The sequence below is a fragment of the Theobroma cacao genome, chromosome 8, assembly GCF_000208745.1.
Source record: "Theobroma cacao cultivar B97-61/B2 chromosome 8, Criollo_cocoa_genome_V2, whole genome shotgun sequence".
NCBI lineage: Eukaryota > Viridiplantae > Streptophyta > Magnoliopsida > Malvales > Malvaceae > Theobroma > Theobroma cacao.
In genome coordinates, this window is record NC_030857.1 from 17,393,901 (window position 1) to 17,407,268 (window position 13,368).

The following is a 13,368-nucleotide window of genomic DNA, read 5'->3' on the forward strand; positions in this document are numbered from 1 at the left end:
ATGTATAAATTATATATATATATATATATATATATATATATATATATATATATATCTTGTTAATGAAAAAAGGGGTTTTTTTATTCTAAAATCGATTCATTGGTATTTTTTATATTGTATCAAAGCTAAGTTGTTCATTCTTGTGAACATTTTTTTTATGGTACAAAAATCAACAAAAACTCAAATAAAATTTTCTATCAAAATCATGAATGATAAGTCACTCCATATTATCGTTTGAGTAATTCTGATAGATCAAGTGGTTTTTTGATATCTCATGCACTAAAAGGGTCCAAGTATTCAACATGGAGGAGAGTTGTTGTCAATGCACTAGATCAAAACATAAGTTGGTATTCGTGGATGGAAAATTACTGAAACCAAAAAAAGAAGATCCAAAAGAAAATTATTAGATTATTTGTAATGTTATGATATTAGCATCGTTGTTAAACTCACTCAATAATAAGTTACATAATAGTTTTATATATCATGACACTAACATTTGGAGAGATTTGGAAAAAAAGGTTTTCACAAGAAAGTGGACCTCGCATTCAAGAACTAAAAAGACAAATAGGCAATCCTAGACAAGGTGAATTGACAATCTCAACTTATTATACAAAAATGAAGGGATTTTGAGATCAACTTGAAAGTTTTTTCAAGTCTCATAGATGAGGATGTGTGAGTTATACGTATGGAGTCTTGGTCAAGGAAAAAAACAAAAATTGCATCAGTTTCTAATGAGATTGAATGATTCCTATGTTGTTGTAAGATCGAATATTATTTGTAAGAATCCATTACTATCTTTAACAACTATTTATTCTTTATTGAGTTCAGAAAAGGTGAGACAATAGCAAAGCCAATTATGGAGGCAACAACATTCAAAGTATATGCTAGAGAAAGGAATCAAGATCCAAACAGGAGAACAAATTGTGAACACTGTAAGAAGACAGGTGATAATTCTATTTTATAGAATTATTTTATCTCATTTTGTTATTAAAAGTTAACTAAGTTCTTAAGTTTAGATTAGGATTTAGTTATTTTTAGTTATTTCTCCAATTAGTTTACTTTTACTAAGTTATTTTATTTTATGCTATTTTTAGGTTTATTTACTTTAACGTTATTACTATTTATTAGTTTTTATGCTTTTATAGGATTTTAAGGAATAAAGTTTCAAATTGGTGAAGAAAGGTGATCACAGAACCATGGCCTTGTTCGGACATGCTAAAGATTTTAATCATAACTCTCACTCAGATATCCAAATGATGTGATTCTTAGACTATTGGAAAGCTAAAAGATACAATTTTCATGAAGATCACTCAATGAGACGCATTAAACATAGGATTGGAATAAATAACTCAACCACCATTAATTATAAGAAAGAAAGAATATTAAAATTTCAAACTACATGTTGAGTTCAATTGCAATCCTAGAAAAATAAATTTAGCTCATCTTAAATATTGAAAACATAATCCAATGAAGTTCAACTATCAATGACAAGAATATCTAAGAAAAAAAGAAAACTAGAGATTTGTAAGATCTTCAATCTTCAATCTTTCAAAGTCTTTCTTGCCTTTTTGTATGCTTAGTGGCTACTTTTCCTTTAGAGAAACCCTAGTTTAAAAGTACCTTTAAATTGCACCAAAGGTGCCTTTTATAATATACCAAAAAACCTAATTTGAATCAACTTTGGAATAAGATATCGTGCGGGCGCCAAGGCCTCAACTTTTCGGCGCTGCGACGCCTAACTCTCTAATGCATGGCTGCCTCATCACTTCTTGGCATCGCAACCTTGCTCCTTTGGCAACACGGCGCCTTGCTTGTTGTCCCATGTAGCACTAGTGCTACAATGCTAGCACTATGATGCTAGAATTCCCTTAGCTGCACCGTCAAACATTCTGATTTGTGCTCTTCTTCACTTTTCTTCATGATTTGGCACTCCATTTCATCGGCACCTTAAAAAAACCATTCAAACTAAGTTACTCACATAAGAAAGTGAACTTAATTAACACAAAACTTAACCAAAATCACTAAAATTAAACTAGTTAAAATAATTAAAACTAAACTTAAGAAACAAACTAGAAATAAAGAATTCCTAATTAAATCTCAAAGATTTAGCCAATTTCAATGCTCAAAATGAGATAAAATAACTTTATTTCATAGAGTTATCATTTCAGCTCTTATTCATTTCATTTGACTATCTCTACTTAAGATTAGTCTTACACCTTAACTTTTATTCATGATTGACTTAGATACCTCATTCTAAGTATTTTTAACATAGCAAGTATTAGAACATATAAACATCTTACACACTCATCAAGTCAACAAACAAGTTAAACTCTAGCCGATGACTATGAGAATGTCCATCTCCTATAGGGCAGATATCTGTAATGGTATGTCCTCCATTACCCATGAAATTGATAATGGTATAACCCCCATTATCCTAGGCATACATGGCACACAAGGGAATGGAATCACCATCTCACTCCTATTCTCATAAAGAGATGGTAATGATATGGCCCCCATTACCCTAGGACTTATAGTTGTCAATGGTATACCCCCCTTTAGCTTGGGCAACTTTTCATCTTATGAAAGTCTATCAATCATTACATACTCGTCATGTAATTCATCACTCTTATTCAAAATTTTTCATATGTGTAGCATTTTATGCATATACTTATACGTTGTCATATTACATGTGGAATCATCATCACGTACGTTTCACACATATCTTATATCATATGGTTATCCTCATCTCACATAGTATGTGGAAACAATATCACATACACAGTAACATAACATACATCATGTGTTCACTCTCAACTCATATAGTATGTGACAACGTCATATACATAGCAATATAGTATACATCATATGCTCATTCTTATCTCATTTAGTATGTGGAAACATCACATACATAGCAACATAACATCTTTCATACAATTCATGCATATCTTTTGAAGTGGTGGTTTGGTTCAAAACAATTGAAAAGACTTGTTTCCCTTGTTGAAAACTAATACATAATAGCATATTTACATATATATATATATAAGTTTGAAAATCATTTCAAATCATGGTTTCAATCACAAACATATTTTCATCTTTAAAAAAAGTCATGGAAATCATGTCAACCAAATAACTCATCAAATCATACTAAAATAATTTGAAAACGGTGTATCCACTCACCTTAACAAAAGCATACTTCTAAACCTTGCTTTGTCAAACCTCACTCGTTCTACTATTCTCAAGCTCAACAAATCCTATCACAACAATTTCTAATATAAGTTTCCTAATTTTCCAACAAACCCATTTATTCAAAACTAATTGAGTAAACCCATTTTCCTCTTTTAAAATCAATAATCCATAAATCTTCAAACCCGAAGCATTTAGTATGAAACCTTAAACATCCTTACCTCAAATACTTCTTTGAAAAGCAAAACCCTTAAAAATCCTCAACTTAAATGAGGGTTATAAGCTAAAATTCGTAGAAAATGCAAGTTAGGTAGTATCCATGGTGGTTAACCTCAAAAATAGTTAAATATTCCCTTAAAATTGAGTTGAAAGGCTTAATCCTTGCTAAAGATGGTCTTAGAGGCTGTATGAGGGTTTGGAGAGTGTAGGAAAATGTTTGGAGGTTCAGAAAAGAAAGAAACGTGGGATAAATCTCGGGTTAGGTATTTTATTTTTTTGATCTGGAGCTTACGGATTTACCTTTTAAAGCTTGGGGGTCGATCCTTGGGTTAAAATTTTCCTCCTAAGGCTATTGGAATCAACCCTTTATCCTTAAGGGGTCAATCCTATTAACTTCCAAAAGTGAGATTTCCATTTTGACTTGTTGGGAGATCAACCCTTTATCCTTAGGGATCAATCTTAGTGATATCCAAAAGCTAGATTTCCATCTTAGCTTGCAAGGATTAACCCTTTTTGTCATTGGGGGTTAATCTTGAATGTTTCTAGAAGTTTTTTGTAGACTTTACCTTGTATGGATCGACCTTCCCTTCCTTGGGGGTCAATCCTAAACATTTCCAAAAGTAAGTAAGGCTTAAAAACCTCTAAATATCAATCATCCTTGCCATGAGATCACCCCTTTATGCCTCTTTTCGCAAAAACACCTTCTTTTGGCTTCTTTCTTCTTTCATTCTTTCAACTATCAATCATCCATAAATGTATCACCACATTTTGAAGAGATTTACTATCAATGGTTGGAAAACTCACTCAATAATCATAACTAAGATATAATTCATAAAAGCTCAAAATTTATCAAGTTTCATATAATGAAAAATCGACGTTTCACACTACAGTTGGCTTACACTCTAAGCTTACAAGCAAAAATTGCATTCAGCCATAGTATTTCATATTATAAGTAAAAAATTGCATTTAACTACAGTGTTTCAAGATTTCCATATACTTCATACACCATTTCAACCTATAGGGAGAACCAATATTCCTATATGTAATGTGAAACAAAAAATGGGAAAAGTATACCACAAAGTCTTTGTATTGTAAAGTTTTGTTTAATTTAATCAATGTACTATAATATTTTGTTCAATCTTGTACTATTTTGTTCAATTTAGTCTTTAAGACGTGATACAGAAAAATTGATGTGAAGAAAAATTTTTTACCATAAAAAGTTTTTGACATGTTAATATCACATCAACATCTTATGATATGTCAACCTTACGTGGGCACCACCAACAATTAATTTGGAATCAATTAGACAAAGGGACTCAATTGCAAAAGAGTTTAGAGTACATGGACTAAATCACCCAATTTTGAAGTAAAATGACTAATTGACGAAAATTTTATGGTACAAGAACTTGCAAAATACTTTGACTATCATTAATCATTAACAATGTTAATATTTATGGGTTATCTATACTATTTGATTGTATTGACGTAACATGACGTGACATTCAAAAATAATGCAATAATTATACAATGAAATTTTTGTAACTAGCTTGTCAAGACAAATAAAAAATCTAAACAAGTTTTTAGACCTTTTGTAGAATATTCTTTCACTTTTCTTGATTCACTTTCGATTATCCCTCAAACTGATATTTTAATCAATTTGGAAAATTGATTATTCTTTTTTGAAATCACCTTAAATTATAATCGAAATGGAAAATGGAAATGAAAATTCAAAATAGAAAATATAGTATAATGATTACGGATGACTCACCAGAGTTAATTATAGAGATTGTAAATTAATTTTTAAAACCAACAACACATCAGCATAATTATTGCTTTACTTTTGAATGTTGTCTCATCATTTCATTAAATTCAATGTCATATCAATACAGAATACAGTCAGACAACATATTAATATATATAACAAAAATTTAAATAACGTTAACGATTGAATTAATATTATCAATTCTCGAACTTTACAAATTATTGTAAAAGAATTAAATCCATTATTTTGATGGAGTACATTGACTAATTACATAATTTAAGGAACAATTTCCGAGATCTATTTAGAATTTTTCTATATTTCCAGTACAAAATCACCATCTATGAGAAGGAAAAACGATGAATAAAAAGACTTAATATTTTAAACAATGTACAATCACCACCACCAACATCCATGTTTGATCAGAACACACATACACAAAGGGTTGTTATAGCAAGTGCTATGACTCGATTTGATGAACTCAATCAACAAAAACCTTACACTCACACCTGTCCTTTTACTTGTGCTTAGGATTGGCAGGAGGTAACTTAACCCCACCTGTACTTGTTTTTTTATTGCTGTTAACCTCAATAATTGTCAACAAAAAAATGTATAATATATTGCAGGAGTATGATCTTTAGTAGAAATGCAGGTCAAAGATAGGATTGGTAGACAGAAATATCAGATGAGCTTAAACAATTCCTTTTTCATATTCTGTTATAGCATCAGATGTAAATGTACCAGAAAAGTAGCATCAGGTGTACCATTTCTATATCCATAACTGCAGAAAATCTGGAAAGATAAATAACATTTCTTTTATCATTCCTTTTCCTTGATGTAAGTATCCACTACAAACTATGAAAGCATTAGATGCAAACCTCAAATCCAGGACAAAAATTCATCTAAATGACTCAAACCTATGAGGAGCTTGAGGAGATCAATTATGTCAATTCACAATTCATAAGTGAAGATATCTATTTATTGTTCAAAGTATCAGATCTCAGGTAATTGAATGGGTAAAAACAAATGCCAAGTGGTGAACTTAAAAAGAAAAAGAAAGAAAGAACAGTGCATTATCAAGGGATTAAATATCAGCCACAGCGTTTTTTTTGGCAAAGCTAAGCGTATGCTTTCAACCAAAGAGGATTGGCTCTATAACGACTTGGTGGTCCGATAAAATTCTAATTATTGAAATGATTCCAAGTTCTGAGCCTAGGAATAGCTGCATCATGAGATAGCATTTTCACAACTAATGTCTGCAAACAGCGGTATGAATGACTATAGATAAAGGTGGAATGTAGAAAAAAAATGATAAAGAAATTGCAACGATAGACAATTATTCTGAGAACTGAGAACATTAAAAACGAAAACAATTTAAAATTTATTCATGTAGAGCAAAAGAGATTTCTGAACATGCAAAAGGACTCTTCACATCTAATCTTAGATGAAAAGACCTGTGTTCTAACTATGCTCTATTTTTATTTCCATTTCCTAATAACTTGATTAGGCTTTAAACCCCTTACTCTCGATCTTTTGGGTGACAAACTTAATCTTTTCCTTCAATAGATGAACCAGTTCTTTCAGATATTCTAAATTATTCAAATCACAGTTATTTTCACCTGCCATGCTTTCAGCCATAACAAGATCCATCTCCAGCTCTCTGTTTTTCGTTCTTTGCTTCGCCAATCTTACATTCAACTGCATTATGCTTCTTCTAAGCAAACTGTTCTGGTCCATCATATACTTACCTTGTATCTCTGCAGGCAAATTCTTGAACTTTTCGAGCACATTATATGCCTCAATTGGGGAAGGCCAAATGTCCGGTTGTGCATCATAAGTACTGAAAATTATTGCGCAAGCAGCAACACCACACAGGGTTGTCAGCTCATTGAGCTTCTTCCACAGCCCAGCCTTTCTTTTCTTGAGAGTCACTTTCCTGGCAGATTCATTAGAAATCAACTCAAGCGTAACCCTCTTTCTTGCCATGGTTAAGAATGAAGAGAAGGAATGCACAGCCTTTGGGAAAAATATAGATATAAATACATGGCCATCACCATGAATGGTTAATAAGACCTTAATGTGGTAACATCGTAACTGAACAGCTCATGGTTTCCTCATGAGCAAATTCTGAATTAAGGACGCGTGTAAACTGATAAATGGGAAAACTTTCAAACAGAAAATTTTTCAAACAATAGTTACGAACTTATTAGACCTAAACCATAAGACGGTTTCTAATTGTAGCATTTCCATGGATAGATTATATGGTAAGTAATTTATAATGACAACTAAGGAAAGATTCTTTTTCTACCTTAAATGGTAAGATGGGACAACAATTGTATACATATCATATTGCATCACTAAATATACTTGTCTAAATGACAAAGCCTAGTCAACATATGGAAAAGCCTAAAATGTAAAGAAATGAACTCATTTTTTTCTAGTTCTCTTATTTTTTCTTTTACGTTTTTCACAAAATTTATATATATATATATATATATTGAGTTTGAGATGTTAAACGATATAAACAATAAATAAGCAACATAAATTTCCCTAATCAACATGAAACTAAGCATTGATTCTTGAGAAACAGTTCAGCATCAGAGACATAAATAACTTATAAAAGAAGAATTCAAGCCTTTAAAGTCATTAACCAGCTATATAACTTATTAGTAATTGTTCACTGCTAGCTCCATAGAAAAGATAGGTGATCAACATTTGCCAATGCTGATCACTCGCCGCTGAAAACCAGCATAGTTCATTAGTAATTCTCATTGGAAATTCACCAACAATTACATTAATGATTGATGAGTAATGGTTTATCATCTGTGATTGTGACCACTGATCAATCCATTCATCCTCGACAGTAATCAAATGTCCTATTATATTCGCCAATCATCTTCTGCAAACCACTGTCCTATCACCATAACAAAATAATAAAAGCGAATGAATGTTTTTCATGAAAATATGCACCAAAAGTTTATAGACTTTGGAAAGAAATTTTTCTTTCTGCAGAATGGGTAGAGTAAATGAATTAAAAAAGGTAATTTGAAATGTTAGAAGTAGAGATAGAATAACTTTATCAAAGTTCCATCATTTAATATTGCTGATGGAATGCTCAAAGTCATAAAGTTTTTGCATCCCTCGTTAAAAAGATTGGCACTTGCTAAACTATTCAATTGCTCTTCTTGCTTCGAATTTCTATATAAGTTGCCGAAGTATCTTATATTGCCTCGTTAGTGGTCACTCACAGTTGAATCATACCAAATCTATTCAGAAACTGAATAATGTAAAATGATCCACCACTCTATCTATCCCTTTTATGTGCACCTTACTTCCCTAAATCCTAGTAGAAAAACACAGAAGGAAAATTTTTTCTATTGTTCCTGATTATGAATAGGTATTTACCCAAATCAAGAGCTATCAAAGAGAAAAGCAAAACAACAAGAAATACGTAATCAATAGCCACAAGAAAGAGCCCGCTCAAGGGATATGAGAACTATCAACTCAAGGAATCTTATAGTCTTGAGGGCTTCAACAATGCTTTCTAGTCTTTCTCCACATTCTAGCTCTAGAACAAGAGCTGACAGTGATGGAATGGGCGCTTCCTCAAGAAATTAGAACCAAAAATCACCTGTAACCTTGAATATATAAATTAGTTGAAACGTAGAGTTCACACATCTTAGTACTTAAGAACTAAGTGAGAACATCAAACCAACATAGAACTATGAGCAAGAAGCCCTTAAAGAGACAGAAAACAAAGTCAGAAGATAGAACCAATCACTTAATTTAATATGCTTCAGGCAATGGTCATGATGTACACTCAATAGAAGTAGAGCACTAAATAACTGGTAGAGTACTTGAGCAGTTGCTCATTTGACCATGGGAAGTGCTACGATGAGTAAAATGTTTAAAAAGCTCTAAGCACCAGCAATAAAGATCATCTATGCTTAACCCTGTGTAGTCAGGGCATAAAATTACTTATAAATTGAACGTTTGATACTCTGATTCGGAATTTTTTGACTTTGTTATGTTTCTCTACATTTCTACATATAGCTTGATTAGGACACAGAACTCCATTTTCTTGGTCTTTTTTTTTTTTTTTCTAAATAATGGGAAGTACTTGCATTTGTCCCAACTTCACAGAACTCATTTTAGTTTCCATGCATTTTTATAGTATCCTAATCACAGAGTAGGGGAGCAAAAGGACAAGCTCTAATCAGCAAATTCAAAGTGGAAACCATTGGGAAGAAAGGTTCCAGTTATAAATACTTAGTTAATCAAGTTCTGCCTTTGACTGTCTACTCCACTGAATAGACATGCTTTATCACACAAGCATAGGCTATGTGCGTAATTATGTAAGGTTTAAATTTGTCTTTCTTTTTTCTGCACAAGCATGCAAACACAGGTGACCATGTGCATGTATGTGTGAATGTGAATTTACATGTGTATGAGTTATATTCATGTATACACAGGCATGGATGCACACACATATGTTGAGAGAGAATATTGGTGGGGATTGTAATACTGAGTAAAAAGGAAAAAAAGGAAAGATCATAATTCAGTATATTTGGAAGCAGTTTACAAAGACCAACCAATAATGTATTTCTACCACTATCCAACTCCATGGCTTCTTTTGTTTGATGGCCTAGTTTAATAGGTGCATTATGAGAAGCTATAACCCAAATGAAAGGCGAGACTTAATCCAAGTGTTGAGAATCGCACCATTAACTTTTAGCAGGTAATCTGTAAGAGGAGGGCAATAATCTTCAGATAAGATAACTACCACTTAATCAAAAACTTTTCTCCTGTCTAGTGCGTGCTTTTAGAAATGCGGTTATTTGTTACTAATGACATTTATTCTAGTGCATCTTGTGGTTCCTGGAAAATCTTTCTTTTAAATAAGCATAATCTCCCATTTAGAAACTGATCAGAAGCAGCTGAACTTTCTCAAGAATATGTATTTCCATTTAAGAAAACAAAAATTGTTGAGGTTTGATGCATACCTATCTCTTTCCACTCACGTTGCACTTACAACTGGCTTATCTCTTAGGCAGAGGTTTGTGTCCAAACAGCTTTTTCTAATCTGTTTCTCACATATCAGGTGCTCACCTTTAAATTTCATATTTTATTTCCTGCAACTTCTTCCCCAATTCAGTGCATCATCTCCCTTCCAGATCCATTACAAAAACTACACTGTTTCACGGAACAATTGAACAATCTAACCTCTTGCAACTACTAGTAATCTCTACAAGAACAAGAAACTTCTAGGAAACTGTGAAAACAAATTGGATATCTGCGAATTATTTCTCTCATTTCCACTTTTGACAAGAGCTTCATTGTTGTGTGACAATCAGGGCAGGCTCTCAAAAATTTCATCACCCTAACTGAAGCTAATTTTAGCCAGCTAATAAGTCCAAAAGTCATTGCTAACTTTTCACTGTGATAGTTCATAACTGAGCCCCCTTTGGGTCTTGCTTCAGTTGTACTAGAAGCAGTCCTCTCAGCAACATAACCAAATTTCCTTACCTTCTCAAAAATTTCTTCCAATCTTGATAAATTACTTGAATCATAGGGTGAGATATATCAACCACAGCAAAGGAATGAACTACGTTTCCAACTTAAATCCAACTTAGACCAGGTTCCTTCTTCACCCCTTGTCGTCCCATCATTTCTCTGACACTTGCAGCCAATGGTTCTACTGCAGCATCAGCATAGATGTTGTAAACAAGAACATAAGATGCAGCCTCTTGGGGTTGAAGTTCAATTACTTTCCTTGCAGCATGTTTCGCTGTTACCGTGTCCTTATAAACCCTGCAAGCACTCAACAAGGCTCGCCATATTACTGCATTATCCTTGAAACATGAGGTAAGGATGAAATTTTCTGCCTCTGCTAGCCTTCCAGCGCGACCAAAGAGGTCAACAACACAGCAATAGTGCTCTGCACTGGTTTCAACATCATAATGCTTCATGCTTTCAAAGAATCTGCAATTGCTCAAAAGGTAAAATCAAACAGATATAATGAATAAAAGCCAAGAAATAATCTGCTTGCACAGCAGCTCTTAAAGGACAAACAGAATGATTACAGAAGACATAAGCAGTTTAAAAACACATAACAGAAAAGAGGATGTTAAGACTCCAAAAATAACACATATATTTACATGTTATCCGTCATTCCCATAAGATGAAGTGCAATTGTATATAAATTAATTCAGACTCCAGCTTACAAAATTTAGTTCTTCCTTTAGGTCCAAATACTGACAATTTCACACTGCAAATATTAGGTAGCATGTAGCTCTAGATGTGATTTGGTCTTGGAATTTGTGGATGCAACCCGTCCCAATGACCCCTCACATGCACATGCACACAAATTATATGTACAAATGCACTTAGAAATGATAGAAGGCAGGGCTTTATGACCTACTGTAATCCTTCTTCAACAAGCCCTCCATAACTGCAGGCACATAGAACTCCTATGAATGTAATATGATTAGGCGCAATCCCATGTTCCTTCATCAACTCAAAGAGGTTCAAAGCATCCCTAGCACATCCATGTTGTGCATAGCTACAGATCATCACTGACCAAGAAACCACATCTGGATTCTGCGTCTCTCGAAATGTCAGATCAGCAGAGCCTATGTCACCACACTTTGCATACATGCAAAGCTGTGAGTTTTGAACGATTCTGAAGTTCCCAAGGCTGCTTCTTATGGCATGTCCATGAACCTGCTCACCCAAACTTGCTGTTGCTGAATCTGCACAAGCACTAAACATGCTCGAAATAATGAACTCATCTGGTCTTCCTCCAGATGCCAGCAGTTCATGAAACAGATTTAATGCACTTTCAAATTGCCCATTCTGTACATGACCAGCAATCATGGATGTCCACAAGACAATATCTCTCTTGGGAGTTGATCTGAAACATTTCAAACTATCTTCACTTGATCCCATCAGTGAATACAGTTCAATAAGTGCACTTCCAATGAACTCGTCACACTGCAAGTTATACTTGCATATTTGTGCATGAATTTGCTTGCCATGGTCAAAATCTTCAACAGCATAACAAGCTTTGAGCATGCTTGAGAATGTAAATTTTGAGGGCTTCAGTCCTTGCCTTTTTAACTCAGAGAAAAGGCTGAAGGCTTCATTTGCACATTCCTTGCTAATACTTTCTGCTTCTATAAATCCAGATATCATGGCATTATACATAACAATATTACGGTCAGGCATGGTTTCAAAAATTTTGACAGCACTATTAACTTCTCCTTTTTTCGCATACATATCAAGCAATGCCGTACCAACAACAATATCAACATCCAATCCAAGTTTGATTATACATCCATGAAGCATTTCCCCATATGTTCTCCCAATGTCAATGATTGTACAACATGCCTTCAAGACACTTCCCATCGTATAACTATTCAAATTCAACCCGTTTCGATGCATGTTTATCAACAGTTTCAACATCTCTTCCTTTCCATTCATAGCAACATAACCTGCAATCAATGTGTTCCATGAAACCTCATCTAACTCCTTAGAATTCTCAAACAGAAACCTCGCGTGATCGAGACATCCACATTTGCAATACATATCAATTAACGAGTTGGTCAAAAATGTTTTCTCAACCAATCCACTTACCACAATCAAGCCATGAATTAACTTCCCTAGTTCAAGACCCCCAGTTTGAGCACACGCATTTAGAGCACCCGCATAAGTGAATTTATCAAGTTTCAAACATGATTTTCTAGCTTCAAGAAACACTTGCATAGCTTTATCAAAAGCACCCATCTGCGTATATCCAGAAATCAAAGAATTATACGAAACTAGATTTGGTTTAGACATTCTGTCAAACAGTCGGTGAGCTACATCCATTTCACCAGCTTTGCAGTACATATTTAAAAGATTGTTTAGTAAAAAAAGGCATGGCTTGAAGGCAGATTTGATGATGTGGGTATGGGCAAGTTTGCCATGGAGGAAACAACCAGACTTGGTGGAGTGTTGGACGAGTTTTGTGTAGATTACAGAGTCCAAAGGCTCAAGTAACATGGCGCAACTCTCTGTTCCGCAGACCTCTTGTTATGGGGCTACCACCAAAATTTGTCCCCTCGTGCCGCAGGCTTGCTGTTAGGCAAGGCTACTCCGGTCCAACCGCACCGCAGGTGTGGTCGGGCCTAACCGCGCCAGGGTGGACCAAACGAATTGGACCTCTT

The 13,368-nt window shown here is 33.9% G+C and overlaps 2 protein-coding genes across 3 annotated transcripts; both read right to left on the reverse strand.

Moving 5' to 3' along the window:
- On the reverse strand, nt 6,152-7,636 carry LOC18593021 (agamous-like MADS-box protein AGL80). Its single transcript, XM_018126345.1, has one exon. It carries the CDS (start codon nt 7,145-7,147, stop codon nt 6,665-6,667), a length of 483 nt encoding a protein of 160 aa, XP_017981834.1. The 5' UTR covers nt 7,148-7,636; the 3' UTR covers nt 6,152-6,664.
- Nucleotides 9,704-13,368, reverse strand: LOC18593022 (pentatricopeptide repeat-containing protein At3g13880). 2 transcript variants are annotated; one of them, XM_018126343.1, is made up of 2 exons: nt 11,583-13,368; nt 9,704-11,143 (listed from the first exon to the last, which is right to left on the reverse strand). In XM_018126343.1, the coding sequence occupies exons 1-2, from the start codon at nt 13,202-13,204 to the stop codon at nt 10,780-10,782; spliced, it is 1,986 nt and encodes a 661-aa protein (XP_017981832.1). In that variant the 5' UTR covers nt 13,205-13,368; the 3' UTR covers nt 9,704-10,779. The 2 variants fall into 2 exon arrangements, with proteins under 2 accessions (XP_017981832.1, XP_017981833.1); XM_018126344.1 differs by having other exon boundaries at nt 11,109-11,143; nt 11,579-13,368.